Raw genomic sequence first — 16,054 nt, forward strand, 5'->3', positions numbered from 1 at the left:
CAGTTCGTGATGTGCTGCAGCGATCAAGTCAACTGTTGATTATGCCATTGCCTGGCTCCAGGGTAAAAAAAAAAAGAGAGCCTGTCAGTGCATTATCAGACAGTTTCATCGTTTTCAAGTCTGGCAGTGCATCACCAGACAATACTCTAGTACTAGAAGAGTAGTCCTTTCCTCTCCTGAGATTCCATACAAAGCTCTGTTCGCTTGAGCAATAAGCATGAAGAGGAGGAAAGTTGAGACTCTGAACTGAGGAGGGAGCAGCAGGGCTGCAGGGCACTCAAAGCATAGTGTGGTGATAGCTTGATAGGATCATCCAAATGTAATGCCCAAAACATAAGGTCACTGTACCTACTCGACCTGTGATCTGCCTTTTGCTGCTACCAGTCGGTGGAGTACATTCACCATTTGTTTAACATGTAAGTAGCCAGTTACATTCAGTCATTCACCATACCAAAGTTCAGAGTTCAGACTGAACTCAAGTAACAGCAGCAGCGAAGTGTGGAAAAAACCTCCAAGGATTCAGGACTAGAGCATGCAAGCTACAACTCACCTTTTTTTGTTTTTAGAAAAGAAACACTAGAGGAGAGAGAGAAAAAGTTCTGTTCTTTCACTTTCTGCACCACCACTGCTAAACAACAGTAATATACAGGTGGAGAAAAAGTGGCAGTCCAAATGTTGAGTGGCTTCACTTGACCAATTTTCACTCCACGTCCCAAAGGCAGGTGGGTCCTTAGCTGGTGAGATGACTAATTGCAAATTCCTTTTTGTACAAAACATTAAACGCAAACTCTGAAAGATAGCAACCATATGAACTGTCAGTGTTGTGGCGAGCAGACCATGTCACGGACGGCCTCCCACCTAACCTCCTCGAAGATCATGGCCTCGATGCTCTGAGCCAACTGCCGGGCCTCCTCTTCCCCGCCGCCGCCGACGAGGCGGCGCCAGTCGTCCCGCGGAGACGCGGACAAGTCGAGCTCCACCAGGCTCGGGATCTGGGAGATGTCCGCCGCGACGCTCTCCCACTCCAAGGCAGACGCGAACGCGGCGCACTTCCTCTGAAACCTCTCCTCCGTTGCGGGGATCTTGCCGGAGAGGTCGATGGATGGCGGCGAGGTCCCTGTCGCTGAGCCTGAGGTCGATGGCTTGCCATTGCCATCGTCGTCGCTGTGCTCATCCCCTGCTTTGTTATCGAGGAAGAAACAGAGTGGCTGGCTGGCTGTAAGCCTGTAACGGAGGAGGAGAAGCCCGGAGATGGCGGCAAGAAAATGCAGCATTTGCTTGCAGAGACGAATTAGGACTTAGGAGTGCTTACGGTGGCTGGGCACGGGCGACGACTCGTCGTCGTCGGAGTGCAGGTCCAGGACGGACACGGGGCTGAGCTGCTGCCTCCCGCAGTCAACGGCACCGCCGCCGCGGTCGTAGTGGTCAGCGGGAGCGACGACGTCTCCGTGGTCGGCGCGCGGCAAGCGGCGGAACCTCTGGCGCGTGGCGGCGCACGGGAAGCAGCCGGCGAGGAGGTCGTCCGCCCAGCGCAGAGCCAGCTTGGTGACGGTGGCCGTGCTCCCGCGCAGCAGCCTCCTCCGCGCGGCGGCGGGCGTGCGGGCCGGCGTGGCGCTGTCGTCGTCGTTGTCTTGGAGGAGCAGGTGGAGGAGGAGGAAGGGCGGCTCCTGCTGCTCCCGCAGCAGGTCCGAGAGACGCCTGGCCCTGGCGGCGGTGCAGCAGTTGGTGGCCATTGGAGGCAGGCAACGGAATTGCGAGTGCAAACCGCGTGGCAAGCAGTGGCAGCTACCAGCTAGGGAACGAGGGCAGCCATCTCGTTGTCGTCTCTAGTGGTAGTGGTAGTGGCTGCTCGCAGCTCGCTAGTCGCCATGAATGAATGAAACAAATACTCCGACTAGAAAAGTGCATGAGCTTGGCACGCTGTAGATGGCGGAGGATCTGTCGAGTGGCGACAGGACAGCGGCTGATGCGCATAAAAAGGTCGACATGTCTTCTCCTTCCATTTATACAGTGTACTACGTACAGACAACACGTAAAGGCGGCAAGCGAGCAAAGCAAAAGGGAGAGAGCCTGAAGAACGGAAAATAAGAAGCAGCAAAGCCTAATCTCTGATTGAATTGAACAGTCAAATGGTAAATTGGCAAGGCTCCATCCATCATCCATGGCGGTCAGGTGCATGATACTAAACTCTAGTCTTCTAGACTTTAGGCCTGGGTGTCAGGTGGACTATAAATTTTTAGTTCCCAACCCAATTAATGTCGGCAAATTTAGACTGAAATGTGCATTCACGTTTAGGGTTTTAGTTCATGTATGTGTCCCAAGAGTAATGGACTAAACATTCCACAAGCAATAATCCAGCATCATATCCACTGGTTGGACTGGCCTGACCACCTCTTTCTCTGTCTGATGAATTGTCTCTGTAGCAGTACTGCCCAAGCTCTGCAGATGGGCTCCGTCCATTCCTCCCTTTCGTCGTTGTTGCAGAAAGAAATGCAGAGCAGAGCAGGCACGGTCCCGGGCATGCAGCCTTTTTCCTTTGCTTTGCTTTGCTTTCCTTTCCCAGCTCAGATCAGATCGGACTCGGAGCGGAGCGGAGCGGAGCAGACCAGACGACACGACACCGTCCACGCATGGGCTACCATGGGGATCAGTGAAGTGAAATTAAGCAGCGAGGAAGAGGAGACGAGACCAACAAAAAACAGCACTGCCCTGCACAGCTAGCAATGCAGCATCTCTTGCAATGGCGATACGGTGCCCTAGCGATCTTTATACCCTAAATCCAACTTCACCACAATGCAAGGATAATTTTTCATATGAATCTGCTGAGAGAAAACCCGCCGCGTCCTCTTCTTGCTCCATCTGCTTTTTCATGCCATTCCCTCGAGAGTCAGGGGCGGTGCAATGCAAATGCAATGGCCAACCCAGAGTGCTGCTGTCTGTCAATCGAGCCGTGATTTACTGGTGTAATTTCGGGGCCGCACCGGTGACGGACGATAAAAAAACAGCTACTGCTGCACTCTTTTGTGATGTTTGTGGGCGTGTGGCCATGGGCCTTTGAGGCCGGTGAGTGCTCCTGGCGAAGGCACGATCTGGGCCTGGAAATGGTGCCTCCCTAGCTAGATGGGCTCGAGGCCCAGGAATGAAAGCCCTCCTGACCTCTTCCCATGCAAATTCCTAAGAAATATTTATGTTTATTACGAGCCCATAAACACTTTAACCAGACCAGGCGGACCCATGATGCTCTATGGGCCTGCACAAGTGAAGCGATTTTAGTTTTTTTTTATTACTCCAAGGACATGCTCTACAAAATTCTAGAGAAATTATTCGGCCGGGGGGCTTAATATAGTTTCAAACCTCCCTGTTAATAAGCTTTACGTATACACAGGAGATTAGTTTCAGCTTTCACAAAGATGTGTAATAATGACGCAACAAGAACAACCAGCCATATTGCATTAATTGGTATACTAGATTAATACTCGATTATTAGCAGGTAGCAGCGCTGCTTCATACGACACCCTCTGCGTCATCAGAGTGTGTACATATGCAACTGATGGAGACTAATGATAACAATAATGGAGAGCCAACTTTACTTGAGATGAAGACAGGCGGTAGATTACAAGAAGAAAGCAACAAAGAATGCATGAATAATGGCATCTGAATGAAGATGCACCTCAAACTTCTTTTACTAGTTCTCACTGCTTTTTTATATAACATAAATATTCCAGTTAGATGAGGTCTCAATAATATAATATCTACTAGTGTGATCGATGAACATTGCATGCTGTTGCGTGTGGGCCACCCATGTCAGACTCGCTACTACGTACCGCATGTCGTTCTCACACGGCGGTACGGTTTGAGGAATCACAGCTATTATCGAAGGCGAACCCCACACAATTAGCTTAGGAGACGTAAACAACAACGCTAGCTAGCTGTTCGTGATGCTTTGCTTTCAACGTGGCGACGACGGCGACGAGCCACCTGCAGCCACCTTTAGCCAGCAGCTTCTTCTTCGATTCACTGACAGTGATACGCCAAAACTTATAATAAAAAAATAAAGCAGTGTCAAAGACGTCTCGCTGCTGTTTTATTAGAACTTAGCATAAATAGGATCTTAATTATCTTAGCCTAAATATGATCACTAACTAAATCTTATGCGGAAATTAATCTGATACTAACCAGAGCAACGCCATCTGTGTCGCTAGAGATGTGAAGTTGATGTAGATGAAGTAGGTCTTAGTCTTCACCAGATCGGAGCTTAATGCGCATAGTTGGTGAAGTACGCGATGTAGATCTTGCAATACCTGGATGGACGTGGGTAGACGGCCTTCCTAAACCCTCTAGCGCCTAATCGATCGGTTATGTGAATAGTCACGGGGATTAGAGAGATCATGACGCCACGGGCGCCTCTCTTATTTATAATCGCGCTGTGGGCCAGGGGGCCGAACCCTTAGAATTCTAAGGGTTGTCACTGATCACGACCGTTCTTATTTAATTGAAAATAAATGACGAGTGGGTAAACAAAAAGTTAACGCTTAATTAATCTTGTAATTAGGTTCGGGATTAGCCGAACCGATCACGTTCCAACAGCTGCCGCTTGTGTCCTCTGTCGTTCGTTCAACCTTAGCTTGAGAATGACACGATGTGTATATACTTTTTTTTAAACCTTTAAAAATTGGGGTGTTGCGAGAATCAAACACACACAGTGACACGATGTGTATATACTGATATCGAACGCTAAGGAATTTTGTTTTGAGCTAATAAGAAACATCGCGGGACATGCATGTCTCGCTTTCGCGCCATCTCGATCAAGAGCGTGGGAAAAGAAGACCAGGCCGGGCGGGAAAATATGCCTGCTGGTGCCGGCATTTCTCGCTTGAGTGTGACAAGTACCAAACTGCCCCCGGCCTTAGCTTGCCCGGCCCACAGAACAGATGGAGGAGAGTTTGGCAGCGCAAAACATTCCAATAAGGCCTTGTTCGGTTAGTCAGTATTCCTCTAGCAATCAATCCAGATGATCAAAACGTATACAAATTATGAAAGCAAACTGGTTAGGAATGATTCCAGGCCACAGTTCCCCTCGAAACGAACGGGCCCTAAGTGGTTTTTATATACTTTGGCAGAGGTAACCCGGAAAATTTACCGAGATGAAGAGGGATCGGGAGACGGCGTGGTGCATGCGGTGCAAGTAAGTAAATTTCATTCGCCGGAGAAAACAAGTCATGTTTGCTTCGTGCAGATTTGTTTGTCATAAGCAGCATGCATGGATGCATTCTTGTTAGAACCGGCCGGATCGGACGAACGTCGATCGTTCAAATTCAATTCCTTGTGCATATATATAAAATCATGGTGCAGTTCAACATTTTTGCATCAAGAATTGCTTGCTTATGCTAGTGGTCTATATCTACAAGAATATATATCCTGTTGGCTCTTCAAATCGTGATCCATGGTTAAGTTTAAAAGCCCTTTCATTCTCTTAATTTCTTGCTTTCAGTTCGTTCGTTCGAGAGGTGATCCAGTCAAAAAGATCCGCACGTGCAAGCACGCACGCACGCACGCATGCTTCCTCTTCCTCAGACGTTCGATGCCCGGCCGGCTACGCGATCAGCGAGGCGAGCGCCTGCAGCTCGAAGAAGCCGCCGGTGCCGCTGCCGCTGCCGGGGCCGCCGGCACTACCAGGCGCGGACGCGGAGGCGGCGGCGTAGATCTGGCGCAGCGCCAGGGCGCGGCTGGCGGCGGCGAGGCGGCGTGCGAGGGCGGTGGCCTCGGCGCGCAGGCGGGCGTTGGTGAGGCGGACGAGCGCGGCGCGGGCCTGGACGCCGCGGAGCCGCTCGGCGAGGTCGCGGTTCCCCGCGCGCAGGCGGGCGGCGCGCCCGCGGAGCTCCTCCAGGTGCCGCTGCTTGCGGGCACGGGACCGCTGCGCCGACTCGCGGTTCGAGATCCTGCGCCGGAGCCGACGCTCCTCCACCTCGTCAGCGTCTGCCGCGGACAGCGGCGCCGACGCCGACGTGTCCTCCTCCGGCGGCGTCGCTGCGGTGGCGGCTGAGGTAGTAGTAGCAGTGGCCGTAGTCGTAGTCGTAGTCGTCGTCACGTCCAGGAGCGGCGGCGTCGGCGTCGGCGTCGTAGGCGACCTGGGTGTGGCGTCAGGTCCGAGGAAGCCGAAGCCGATGTCGGAGAGGAACGCCTCGACCTCGGGGTCCAGGACGGGGTCCCACTCCGACGGCATGGGGAGCTGGTGGGCCATGGCTGCAGAGACACGTACAGTACTAGAGTGGCAGTAGTGCTCCTAGTCCTAGCTAGCTGGAAGCTGGGTACTTGGGCAGGGGAGGGGCAGAATGGTAATTAGCAGCGTATCAGAGGGGCTCGAGGGGTGAGAGAGGGAAAAGGGAGGGAACAAGTGAACGGAAGCCCCTATTTATAGCCCCGGGGTGTCACCTGTGCTGCCTCTGGGTGGGCCCCACTCCCTCCCTAGTGCTTAGGGACGTGGCACCTTTCTTGCTTCTCCTTTTTTTTCCTTCTTTCTTCTTTATAATATATTTTTTTATTGAAGAAAAAGACAAGCTTTATTTGGATCCACGACAGGTGGGTTGTCGTGGCACACAACTTTGCGGCAAACGGATATATACCCCCATCATCAAAACTATGAACTTAGCTCGCAAGAGTGACAAGTTCTCTAAACCAAGGGGAAGAAAGTCAAGATTTTGTCAAAAATAAAAATGTTTTTTTTGTGTATAGTCAAATAAAGAGCTTAATGTTTGAAAACGAAAAGAAAGCTAGTCTATCATTCTCAAGATATGAAACAAACTAGTTTCGATCACATGCTTAATATTTGAGTCGATCGTCTGGTCATCAAAGGGTCAGACGTAATTCAAGTGGAGGTTTTGTTTTGTCGGAGGTCTAAAGAGAGAGCATATACCGAACAAATCGCTTTTTCCACAGAGGTTATCCCCAAATTAAAAGGTTCACTTTGAATCCAACAAAATCTAGCAGTAAAAGCCCACCCTGTTCGCTGATGCTGAAATTTGGCTTATGCTGATGCTTATGAGAGAAAAATACTATTTCATGGCTAAAAAGTAGTTCTGAATAAGCTCAAGCGAACAGGGCCTCAGCTGACGAGTTATACATCTGAAATAAATAAATAAACCTTGCATTTGGGAAAAGAAGGTGAAAGTTAGTAGTAGGTAGAACAAAGCAAGTAAAGCACACAGCTTTGGAAACATGCTGTGTCTACTATCTAGTCTTGGGCCGAGAGAGCAGTGCAAGGCGTGGTGATGATTGAGAGGGACGTGCATGCCATTTGCCTTGCCATGGGTGGATATGGTTGGTTGCATGCATGTATCCCCAATGCAAGGCACAGCAGCAAACTAACAGGAACTACTAGTAGCTACCTCATTCCAATCAAGTGATGGATCGAGAAGCTAGCTAGCCTCTCTCTAAACCTTAGTCACTAAGGAAGATGAACGAGAGCTAGTTAACTGGATTAATTATACGTGTATCCTTCTTCTTATTAACTACTAGTAATCTTGTCCGCCGGAATTTTGATCACATCAACCCATATCCAAGATCTGATTCTCTTTCTGCGAGAGAAAAAGTAAAGACGAAACCCATCAGACTCGAAGAAATATAGCAAAAGGTAGAACTTTCTAAATTGTAGGGTTTTCTTAATCATAAACTGTATGAAAAAATATGCAATTTTTGCAATAGCTTCAACAGTTCCTTCTTCTAGGTTGTTTTCAAAATAAACTTTCTCTTTGGGATCAATTTTAAAATATGCAATTCTATGTAGTAGAAATGAAATAATCCGAAAGTTTTCTATATATCCAGTAGGGCATATATGCAACTAAAGGTGCCGCCGGTTAGTTTCATATTGTTTGCTCTATAAGTACGTTCGACCTATCGAACATCCTTAGGCAGACAAGGACAGTTTTATGGAACAGTTTCTATAGCCTTGCAATTGCAAGCCATGCGTACCACTCAGTAAAAAGCTAATAAAGCCACATTGACCCCAGCATGTTGCATACACATACATATGCTCGACCACCACCACTACTTTGCATGATGCATTGTGTGGACAGGCAGACAACAGCAAGTGATTAAACCAGTGAGTGATGGAGGACATGGATCGACCTAGCTGCAGCAATAACCTGCTTACCTTTCTAGATATTTCAGCCAAAACAAGTGCAGCCTAGCGTGCACTACGTCAGATTTGCAATCACTGTCGGCCTCATCACTGCCGAATTTGTGAGAACCGGCAGTGATGTACCTTCACTGCCGGTTATGAGCTTGAAAATGAAAAAAATGATTGGGGCTGAGCTAAAACCGGCAGTGAAGGATCACATCACTGCCGGTTTGTGGCTTGAACCGGCAGTGTTTTAGCGGCCACTCATCACTGCCGGTTTAAGCCAAGAGCTGACAGTGATTAGGCTCTATCACTGTTGGTTCTAGCCAAGAACCGACGGTGATAAGCCTACAACACAAAAAGGCTGCAGCCGTCCTCTCCTTCCTCCTCTCTTCTATCCCGAGAACAGAGGCGTATGTTTGGGCCCTTCCCTCCATTGTTGCGGCTGCTCTTCACCATGAAGATAGTGCTTGGATTTTGAAGAATGACTTGATCTTTTTGCTTTAAGGTTAGTAACAAACATCCACTCCTTTGATTTTGTTGCTTAATTAGCTTCGTTTTGATGGCTACATTGCTTGATTCTCATTCTAGTTCTTTCTCCATTCTAGATAGCACCTTTTCAATTGGACATTTGTGCAAGGCTCAAATTATGGTGAATCCATCATCCAAACGGTTGGTGTCTATGAACACATTTAAATTCCTAGCTAATTATTCCATGGTGGTCAGGATCATCATTGTTAGTATGTGATGTTATAATTAGTTCTTAGAAATAGAGTAGAATAGATGTTCTTCATTATTGTGGAATAATTGTTTTTTACTACGATTTTCAATTTATAGGACCGGGGCTACCAATTTCAATTTTTCAATAATTAGTGTACAATAATGTTTTCCAAAAATGGTACTTTAGAGCTACAATTGTTGTTCATGAAGCTTGATTTCTAATTAATTCTTTGTAATTACTGTCTCAGTAATTTTTTGGGCAGAGATGGATCGAGAGTGGATGCATCTGTCTCGAATGGACAAGCGGTACATGCATGGCGTCAGCCAGTTTATCACCGATGCCAAAGCCCATGCTGGAAATGGGAACCCTGTCTTCTGCCCATGCAAAGATTACAAGAATCAAAGAAACTTTCGTCAAATTGAGTCTATACGATCGCACTTGATTACCAGGGGGTTCATGCCAAACTATACGATATGGACTATGCATGGTGAGGTTGGTGTGAATGTTCTGCAGAAAACGATGATGATGTGGACATGCCTGACGTAGCCATCCACGATGCCGACAAGGAACTCGGTGTTAATACAGAACCTATGGCCATAGTTAATAATGTTTTTAGGAACACGCTAGCTGACAACATCGAGGATAACGATGGCATTTCTCAGCTGCTACGTAATGTAAAGACCGGATGTCTTAGTGAAAGACAGCTGAGAAAGCTAAAGAAAATGAGACAAGATGGCAAAACACCATTGTATAGGAATTGTCCAATGAGCAATCTGGAAGCCGACATTATGCTGTTAGAGTTCAAATCGACAAATGGATTGAGCGATAAAGGCTTCAATCAGTTGTTAAGTATAATAAGGAAAATGCTCCTAGAAAAAATGAGCTGCCAGAAAAGACATACTTGGCCAAGCAAATGATCTGCCCCATTGGCCTCGAGGTTGAAAAAAATCCACGCATGTTCTAATGATTGCATATTGTATCGTGGAGAAAAATACAAAGACTTGGACAAGTGCCCCAAGTGTGAAGCTTCACGGTACAAGGAAGTGCTGTCAGATGAGGGTACCAAGACCAGAGGAGGTCCCATAAAGGTCGTTTGGTATTTCCCTATAGCTCTCCGGGTGCATAGGCTGTTTGCATGTGTAAAGTCAGCCAAGTTGTTGCGCTGGCATGGCGAAGAGCGTAAGAAAGATACAATAATGAGGCACCCCACCGATGGGCATGACTGGAGGACTATCAATACTATGTTCTATAAGGACATCGGTGGAGAGGTAAGGCACCTTTGGTTTGCTTTGAGCATAGATGGGATGAATCCTTTCGACCAGGTTAGAAGTAAACATAGCACCTGACCAGTGATGCTCTGTATATACAACCTTCCACCTTGGGTCTGTATGAAGCGGTTGTACATCTAGATGCCACTACTGATCCAAGGGCCAAGATAACCTGGGAATGACATCGATGTGTTTCTGGAACCAGTGATCGATGAACTAATGGAGATGTTTAAAAATAGTGTGCCGGATGTTTGGGATGAGTACAAAAAGGAACATTTCATGATCAAGGGAGTACTTATTGCTACAATCATCGACCTGCCAGGTCGAGGTTTGTTGTGTGGAGAGAAGACAAAAGGCTATACTGGATGTGTCGAGTGCTTGGACGACACCGATGTGGTAAATCTGTCAAATAACTGAAAGATGGTTTATATGGGACATCGTAGGTTCCTACCTAAGGATCACCCTTACCGTAGGAACAGAAAAGATTTCAACGGTACTATTGGGAAACGCTTAGCTCTAAAATATCGAGACAGGCCTGCGATACTTCAAGAACTCAACAAACTAGAGGTTGTCCTTAGAAAGGGGGACAATGCAGTAGCAGCGCCTAATGGGAGCGTTTGGTAGAAAAAACCAATTTTCTGAAAACTACCTTACTGGCCATTTTTGAGTGTACGCCACTATCTTGATCCCATGCACATCACTAAAAACGTGTGCGCTAACACTCTTAACACCTTGATGGACACCGGAGGGACATCAAAGGATTCACTAGCCACACGCCTGGACATGCAACACTTGGGAATCAGAAAGGAGCTGCATCCCGTGGAGCTAGAGAATGGCCAGTTCAAACTTTCGGTTGCGTCATGGACATTGAAGAAGAAAGAAAAGCATGCGCTTATTTCTTTCTTCAATGAACTCAAAGTCCCGACAGGCTACTGTGCGAACCCGAAGAGGCTAGTGAACATGAAAGAACTCAAGTTCAACTATAGCCCTATGGAGGCCCATGACTATCATGTCATTATGACTCGACTGCTCCCTATTGCCCTGCGTGCTATCCTCCCCCCAAAGGTCCACACCCCAATCATAAAGCTTTGCTTATTTTTCAACATGATCTCAAAAAAGGTCATTGATGTGTCCACGCTAGAGCAGCTGCAGCGGGACATAGCCGAAACTCTTGTTAGGCTTAAGATGCATTTCCTACTGTCTTACTTTTATATCTCATTATATCTGCTCATTCATCTTGTTGACCAAATTAGAGCCCTTGGCCCAATGTACCTACATCAGATGTTCCTTTCGAAAGATTGATGAAAGTTTTTAGGAGGTATGTTAGGAAGAGATTTAGGCCAGAAGGGGCATGGTTGAAGGATGGTCAACGGAGGAGGCCATTGAGTTTTGCACATATTATCTAGACATCAAAAGGGTTGGAGTTCTAGAATCTTGTCATGAGGGAAGACTACGTGTCAAAGGAACGATCAGGGAGAAATCTATTACAGTAGATGACCCTGTTTCTTTCAGATAGGCATAGTTCGTTGTTCTCCAGCAAGCCAAGGGTGTGATGCTATACATTGACGAGCATAGGCAATCACTGCAAACTTTGTATTTGAGCAGGTCACAGGCTTGGCTGGATAAAAAACATAAGGAGGAATTTGTCAACTGGTTACAACATCGCTTGCTTGGAATAAAGTTGGGTAATCAACTAGATGTCTTAGCCAAGGGACCTTCGAGTACATATCTTAAATACCAAGGGTATGAGATCAATGGATTCATATTTTACACAAAAAAGCAAGATGGAAATAACACATACCAAAATTGTGGTGTTCATTTTGATGCTCACGACGAAAACGACAACGTGCAGGCGACATACTATGGTTTCATAGAGGAGATATGGGAGCTAGCCTATGGTCCATTGAAGGTAGCTCTTTTTTGCTGCCAGTGGGTCCGGCTCGAGGAAATCAACACTAATAGCGAAGGGTTCACTACCGCTGATCTCGCTAAGACCGCATACAGAGACAACCCCTTCGTCCTTGCAAGAGATGTTATGCAAGTCTTCTATGCAAGGGACAACAAAACAAAAGGAAGGCTAAAAGTAGTCCTAGAAGGGAAAAGGAAGATTTTCGATGTCGATGGAGTGACGGACGAAGAAGACTACAGGGGCTATCAAGAAATGCCTCCATTCGGGGCTAACGTATCCCTATCTATCCTTCAAGAGGGTGACGAACCTGCTTATGTATGATTTGATCACAATGAGACCCTCATTGTTGATGCACCTAAAGATAGTTACATTATTGTTAACTATGTAATCATTATGCAGACGTTGTATCAGTAATTCGCACTGAATATCTAATTTATATTTTGTGCGCATCTCTATAATTTAATTATTGACTATATAATCAAATATTGAGATGATGTTCACAAACACTATTATTTGATAATTATAGACCATTAATTAATTATCATAGAATTAAATAATCAAGACACAATTTTTTGTAAATAAATAAAGAAAAGCAAACTAACCAAACTCCCTATCCTAGCTCAGCGGTTAAGGCCGTGCACTCTGTACTCTGAGACCCGCGCTCGAATCCCAGGCGGGCCAAACTGTTTTGATTTTGCATTTATTATTTAGTAGTGCATTATGATGGGATAAAAGAAAAAGAACAACTAATTCTAACATAATCCCTATTCTAGCGTAGTGGTTTATGCTCTAAACTAAGAACCGTGAGACCTGGGTTCGAATCCTAGGCTCGAGAATTTTTTTTATATTTTTTATAAAAAGGCTACGAAACTGTGATTTTTTTAATATTTTTTTACTAAAAGGCTGCGATGGCAGCAGGTCCCTTCACTGCTGGTTTTGGTTTTAAAACCGACAGTAATAACGCTGCGATGGTAGGCTCTAAACCGACAGTCATTTTTTTATATTTTTTTACAAAAGGCTTCGATGGCGGCAAAACCCTTCACTGCCGGTTTTGATTTTAAAACCGGCAGTGATGGGTTCTATCATAGTCGGTTGCTCGAACCGACACAAAAGGCCACATTCACTCTCGATTTTTAAACTAAAATCGATAGTGATATGTAGATGCTCCTCATATGCCAACAGTGCTTCCACTGACCACAATAGTAGAAAAACTGCTCCCACCTACTCCGACAACTTTAGTTCAGAAACAAAAATATACCATGAATGCTAGCCCCCTATAAAATAGTCCTAGGCCAGGAGCTAGCCTCTCCATGCATGTTGGTTTTAGCCAGGCTTTATTAGCCATGATATAATGTTTTTCTCTCACAACAAACTACAAATATCGTTATGCGTCGTAGTCCACCAAAATGGTGCACATAAGAGGTACTAGAAGAATGCTACTGAAGATAGAGCAACATTGAAGATTGGAAATGCCATGAGGTTCACAGAGCCATCCGCTATGGTACGCATCTAGAAAAAAGGCCATGTACAGACAAGGCGGATTCATTGATGCCACCTTGTCATCTCCAACCGGTATAGCTCGTAGACCACCTCGATGCTACTGTTTGTCCCTAGTTGGTGCTAGAAGAATGCTAATAAGATGGTTACATTATAATGTGTTGATACACATTGATTGTAACATTGACCTGTACGCAAATATGTCTTTGTTATCGTATATATAATTTTAGTGTAAGGTCTTTGTTATCGTATATGTAATTTATTTCTAACATTTTTGTTATTTTTTGTGTATTTCATTACTATCTAAATAAATATATCGTTGTTGTTAAAACTTTCCCACTGTACTATCTAAATAAATATATATCTTGTACATATATGCACCTTCACTATCGATTCTACTTATAAACCGACAGTGATATTAACTTTCACTATCGGTTCTATTTAAAAACCGACAGTGATATTAACTTTTACTGTCGGTTCTACTTAAAAACCGGCAGTGATGTCCATGACCCCTATATAAAACAAACCGCCAGCTACATACATCGATCACACCCACCCACGAACTCTCACAGTCTCATTTCTCACGTTTCACTCTCACTTCTCAAGAAATCCACTCTCTCTACGTGATTTGGTCATAGCTCCTTCATTTATCAATGGTATTGATATGTTGTCTTCTCCAATATTGTATCTATATTCATTTGATCTATATTTATATTCATGTTTCTTTGCATTCTACATTTATATATATTCTTATTCCTTACATTCGATCTATATTTAATTATGTTGCCACATTTTACTTGGAAGAATTTTTTGTGCATATATTTTATGTTCATATTTTTGGCATTTTATCGATCAGATGGTATGAACAACGGACCTCCTCCACCACAAGAACCAGGTTTCCACCCTGGCGATGAGCCATTCGCTCCTAATGTGGCCATTCACGGTTCCCTGTTCCAGCTATTGTATGAAATATTTACCAACATCTTTTGTTTTTTTATGCTAATAAATAAGTGAAATTAATTTAATATCATTGTTGCATATATATATATGTCATAGACTATATCCCAATAGATTGGCTGCGAACAGCACTTAGCTGGTTCTTTATATCGGACATCGTCGAGAACACGACATCTAATGCAAGTGGTCGGCTATGGACGTGTGAACTCAGTTTTTCCATCCCTTTGAGGTGTGCAAATCATCAGAACCATATCCACGAGACGAGAAGACAAAGCCCGGACATGATAAGTGCCCAATTCAGTGTCGTGCGCATCTGTTTAGAGGCACTTTGATGTGTTTGCTATGATGTGCCTGATTTCTCGCACTTCAAGGCACTTGCTTTGAATGCTGGTGATATCCCCGTCCTGCAAGCAAGCGAATAGTTTTCGAGCTACAACCGTGCGGATGTGGTAAAATTGTCACTTATAATAAATAAAAAAATGATCAGAAAAACCTCAGATCCTGTGTGGGGTCTTAATTTGGGTATACATGCTTGTCAAAAAAAATTCAAGCCATTTCGATAAAGGCGGAGTATATACATGCTTCATAAAGGTACATGTGTCTTTTCATCGAACCATGACTATACACATAGGTTATCAAGGTTTCTGTGGTTCATAGGCATTCCGGTGTCGTATTCGTCTTAAACTTTTTCTTAGGCTTGTATGTGCCACGTGTGAAGGAAACACCAAGTTTAGAATTTTTCAGAGATGGTTTGCTACTTTATGAGGTTTAATTGAATTTCCACGCGACGACACCATTTAATTATAGGTTGAACTGAGTCTATCCACGAAACGATCTGGAATAGTGCCAAACTTTTACACCGGCTCTAATGTGCCATAGGGATAAGAATTTTGTGGAGGTGGATGACAAAATCTATTGGGTCCAAGATAAAATTCACCCTTTTTGTCTCATTCGGCACAGAGAAAATATAATATATAAAAAACTGATTAGAAAAACCTCAGATCCTGTGTGGGGTCTTAATTTGGGTGTACATGCTTGTCAAAAAAATTCAAGCCATTTCGACATAGGCGGAGTATACATGATTCACAGAGGTACATATACACTTTCATCGAACCATGACTATACACATAGGTTATCAAGATTTCTGTAGTTCATACGCATTTTGGTGTCGTATTGGTCTCAGACTTTTTCTTAGGCTTACATGTGCCATGTGTGAAGGAAACACCTAGTTTGGGATTTTTTGGAGATGATTTGCTACTTTCTGAGGTTTAATTGAATTTCTGCGCGATGACACCGATTAATTATAGGTTGAACTGAGTCTACTCTTGAAAAGATCTAAAATGGTGCCAAACTTTTACATATGCGCTAATGTACCCTTGGGATAAGAATTTTGTGGAGGTGGATGAAAAAATCTATTGGGTCTAAGATGAAATTCACCCTCTTTTGTCTCATTCAGCACACAAAAAATATAATAATTAAAAAACTAATAAAAAATCTAAGATCCTGTGTAGGGTCTTAATTTGGGTGTACAAGCTTGCCAAAAAAAATTCAAGCCATTTCGACATAGGAATACATATGCTTCTATT

General features: G+C 44.8%; 2 protein-coding genes across 2 annotated transcripts; both read right to left on the reverse strand.

Moving 5' to 3' along the window:
• Positions 1-607: 607 nt before the first annotated feature.
• LOC136502520 (uncharacterized) lies at positions 608-1,907 on the reverse strand. The gene is made up of 2 exons (XM_066497789.1): positions 1,313-1,907; positions 608-1,177 (listed from the first exon to the last, which is right to left on the reverse strand). Exons 1-2 carry the CDS (start codon positions 1,731-1,733, stop codon positions 816-818), a joined length of 783 nt encoding a protein of 260 aa, XP_066353886.1. The 5' UTR covers positions 1,734-1,907; the 3' UTR covers positions 608-815.
• Positions 1,908-5,244: 3,337 nt separating this feature from the next.
• On the reverse strand, positions 5,245-6,716 carry LOC136505702 (ocs element-binding factor 1-like). Its single transcript, XM_066500851.1, has one exon. It carries the CDS (start codon positions 6,239-6,241, stop codon positions 5,594-5,596), a length of 648 nt encoding a protein of 215 aa, XP_066356948.1. The 5' UTR covers positions 6,242-6,716; the 3' UTR covers positions 5,245-5,593.
• Positions 6,717-16,054: the final 9,338 nt, after the last annotated feature.

Source organism: Miscanthus floridulus, chromosome 14 (genome assembly GCF_019320115.1).
Source record: "Miscanthus floridulus cultivar M001 chromosome 14, ASM1932011v1, whole genome shotgun sequence".
In the NCBI taxonomy this organism is placed as follows: Eukaryota; Viridiplantae; Streptophyta; class Magnoliopsida; order Poales; family Poaceae; genus Miscanthus; species Miscanthus floridulus.

Bases quoted from the DNA above. Each gene is read 5' to 3' on its own strand.
- LOC136505702 (XM_066500851.1), bottom strand. From the start codon at position 6,241: ATGGCCCACCAGCTCCCCATGCCGTCGGAGTGGGACCCCGTCCTGGAC.
- LOC136502520 (XM_066497789.1), bottom strand. From the start codon at position 1,733: ATGGCCACCAACTGCTGCACCGCCGCCAGGGCCAGGCGTCTCTCGGAC. The intron at 1,178-1,312 runs GTAAGCACTCCT...ATAACAAAGCAG, and splicing joins GTCGCCCGTGCCCAGCCACC to GGGATGAGCACAGCGACGAC.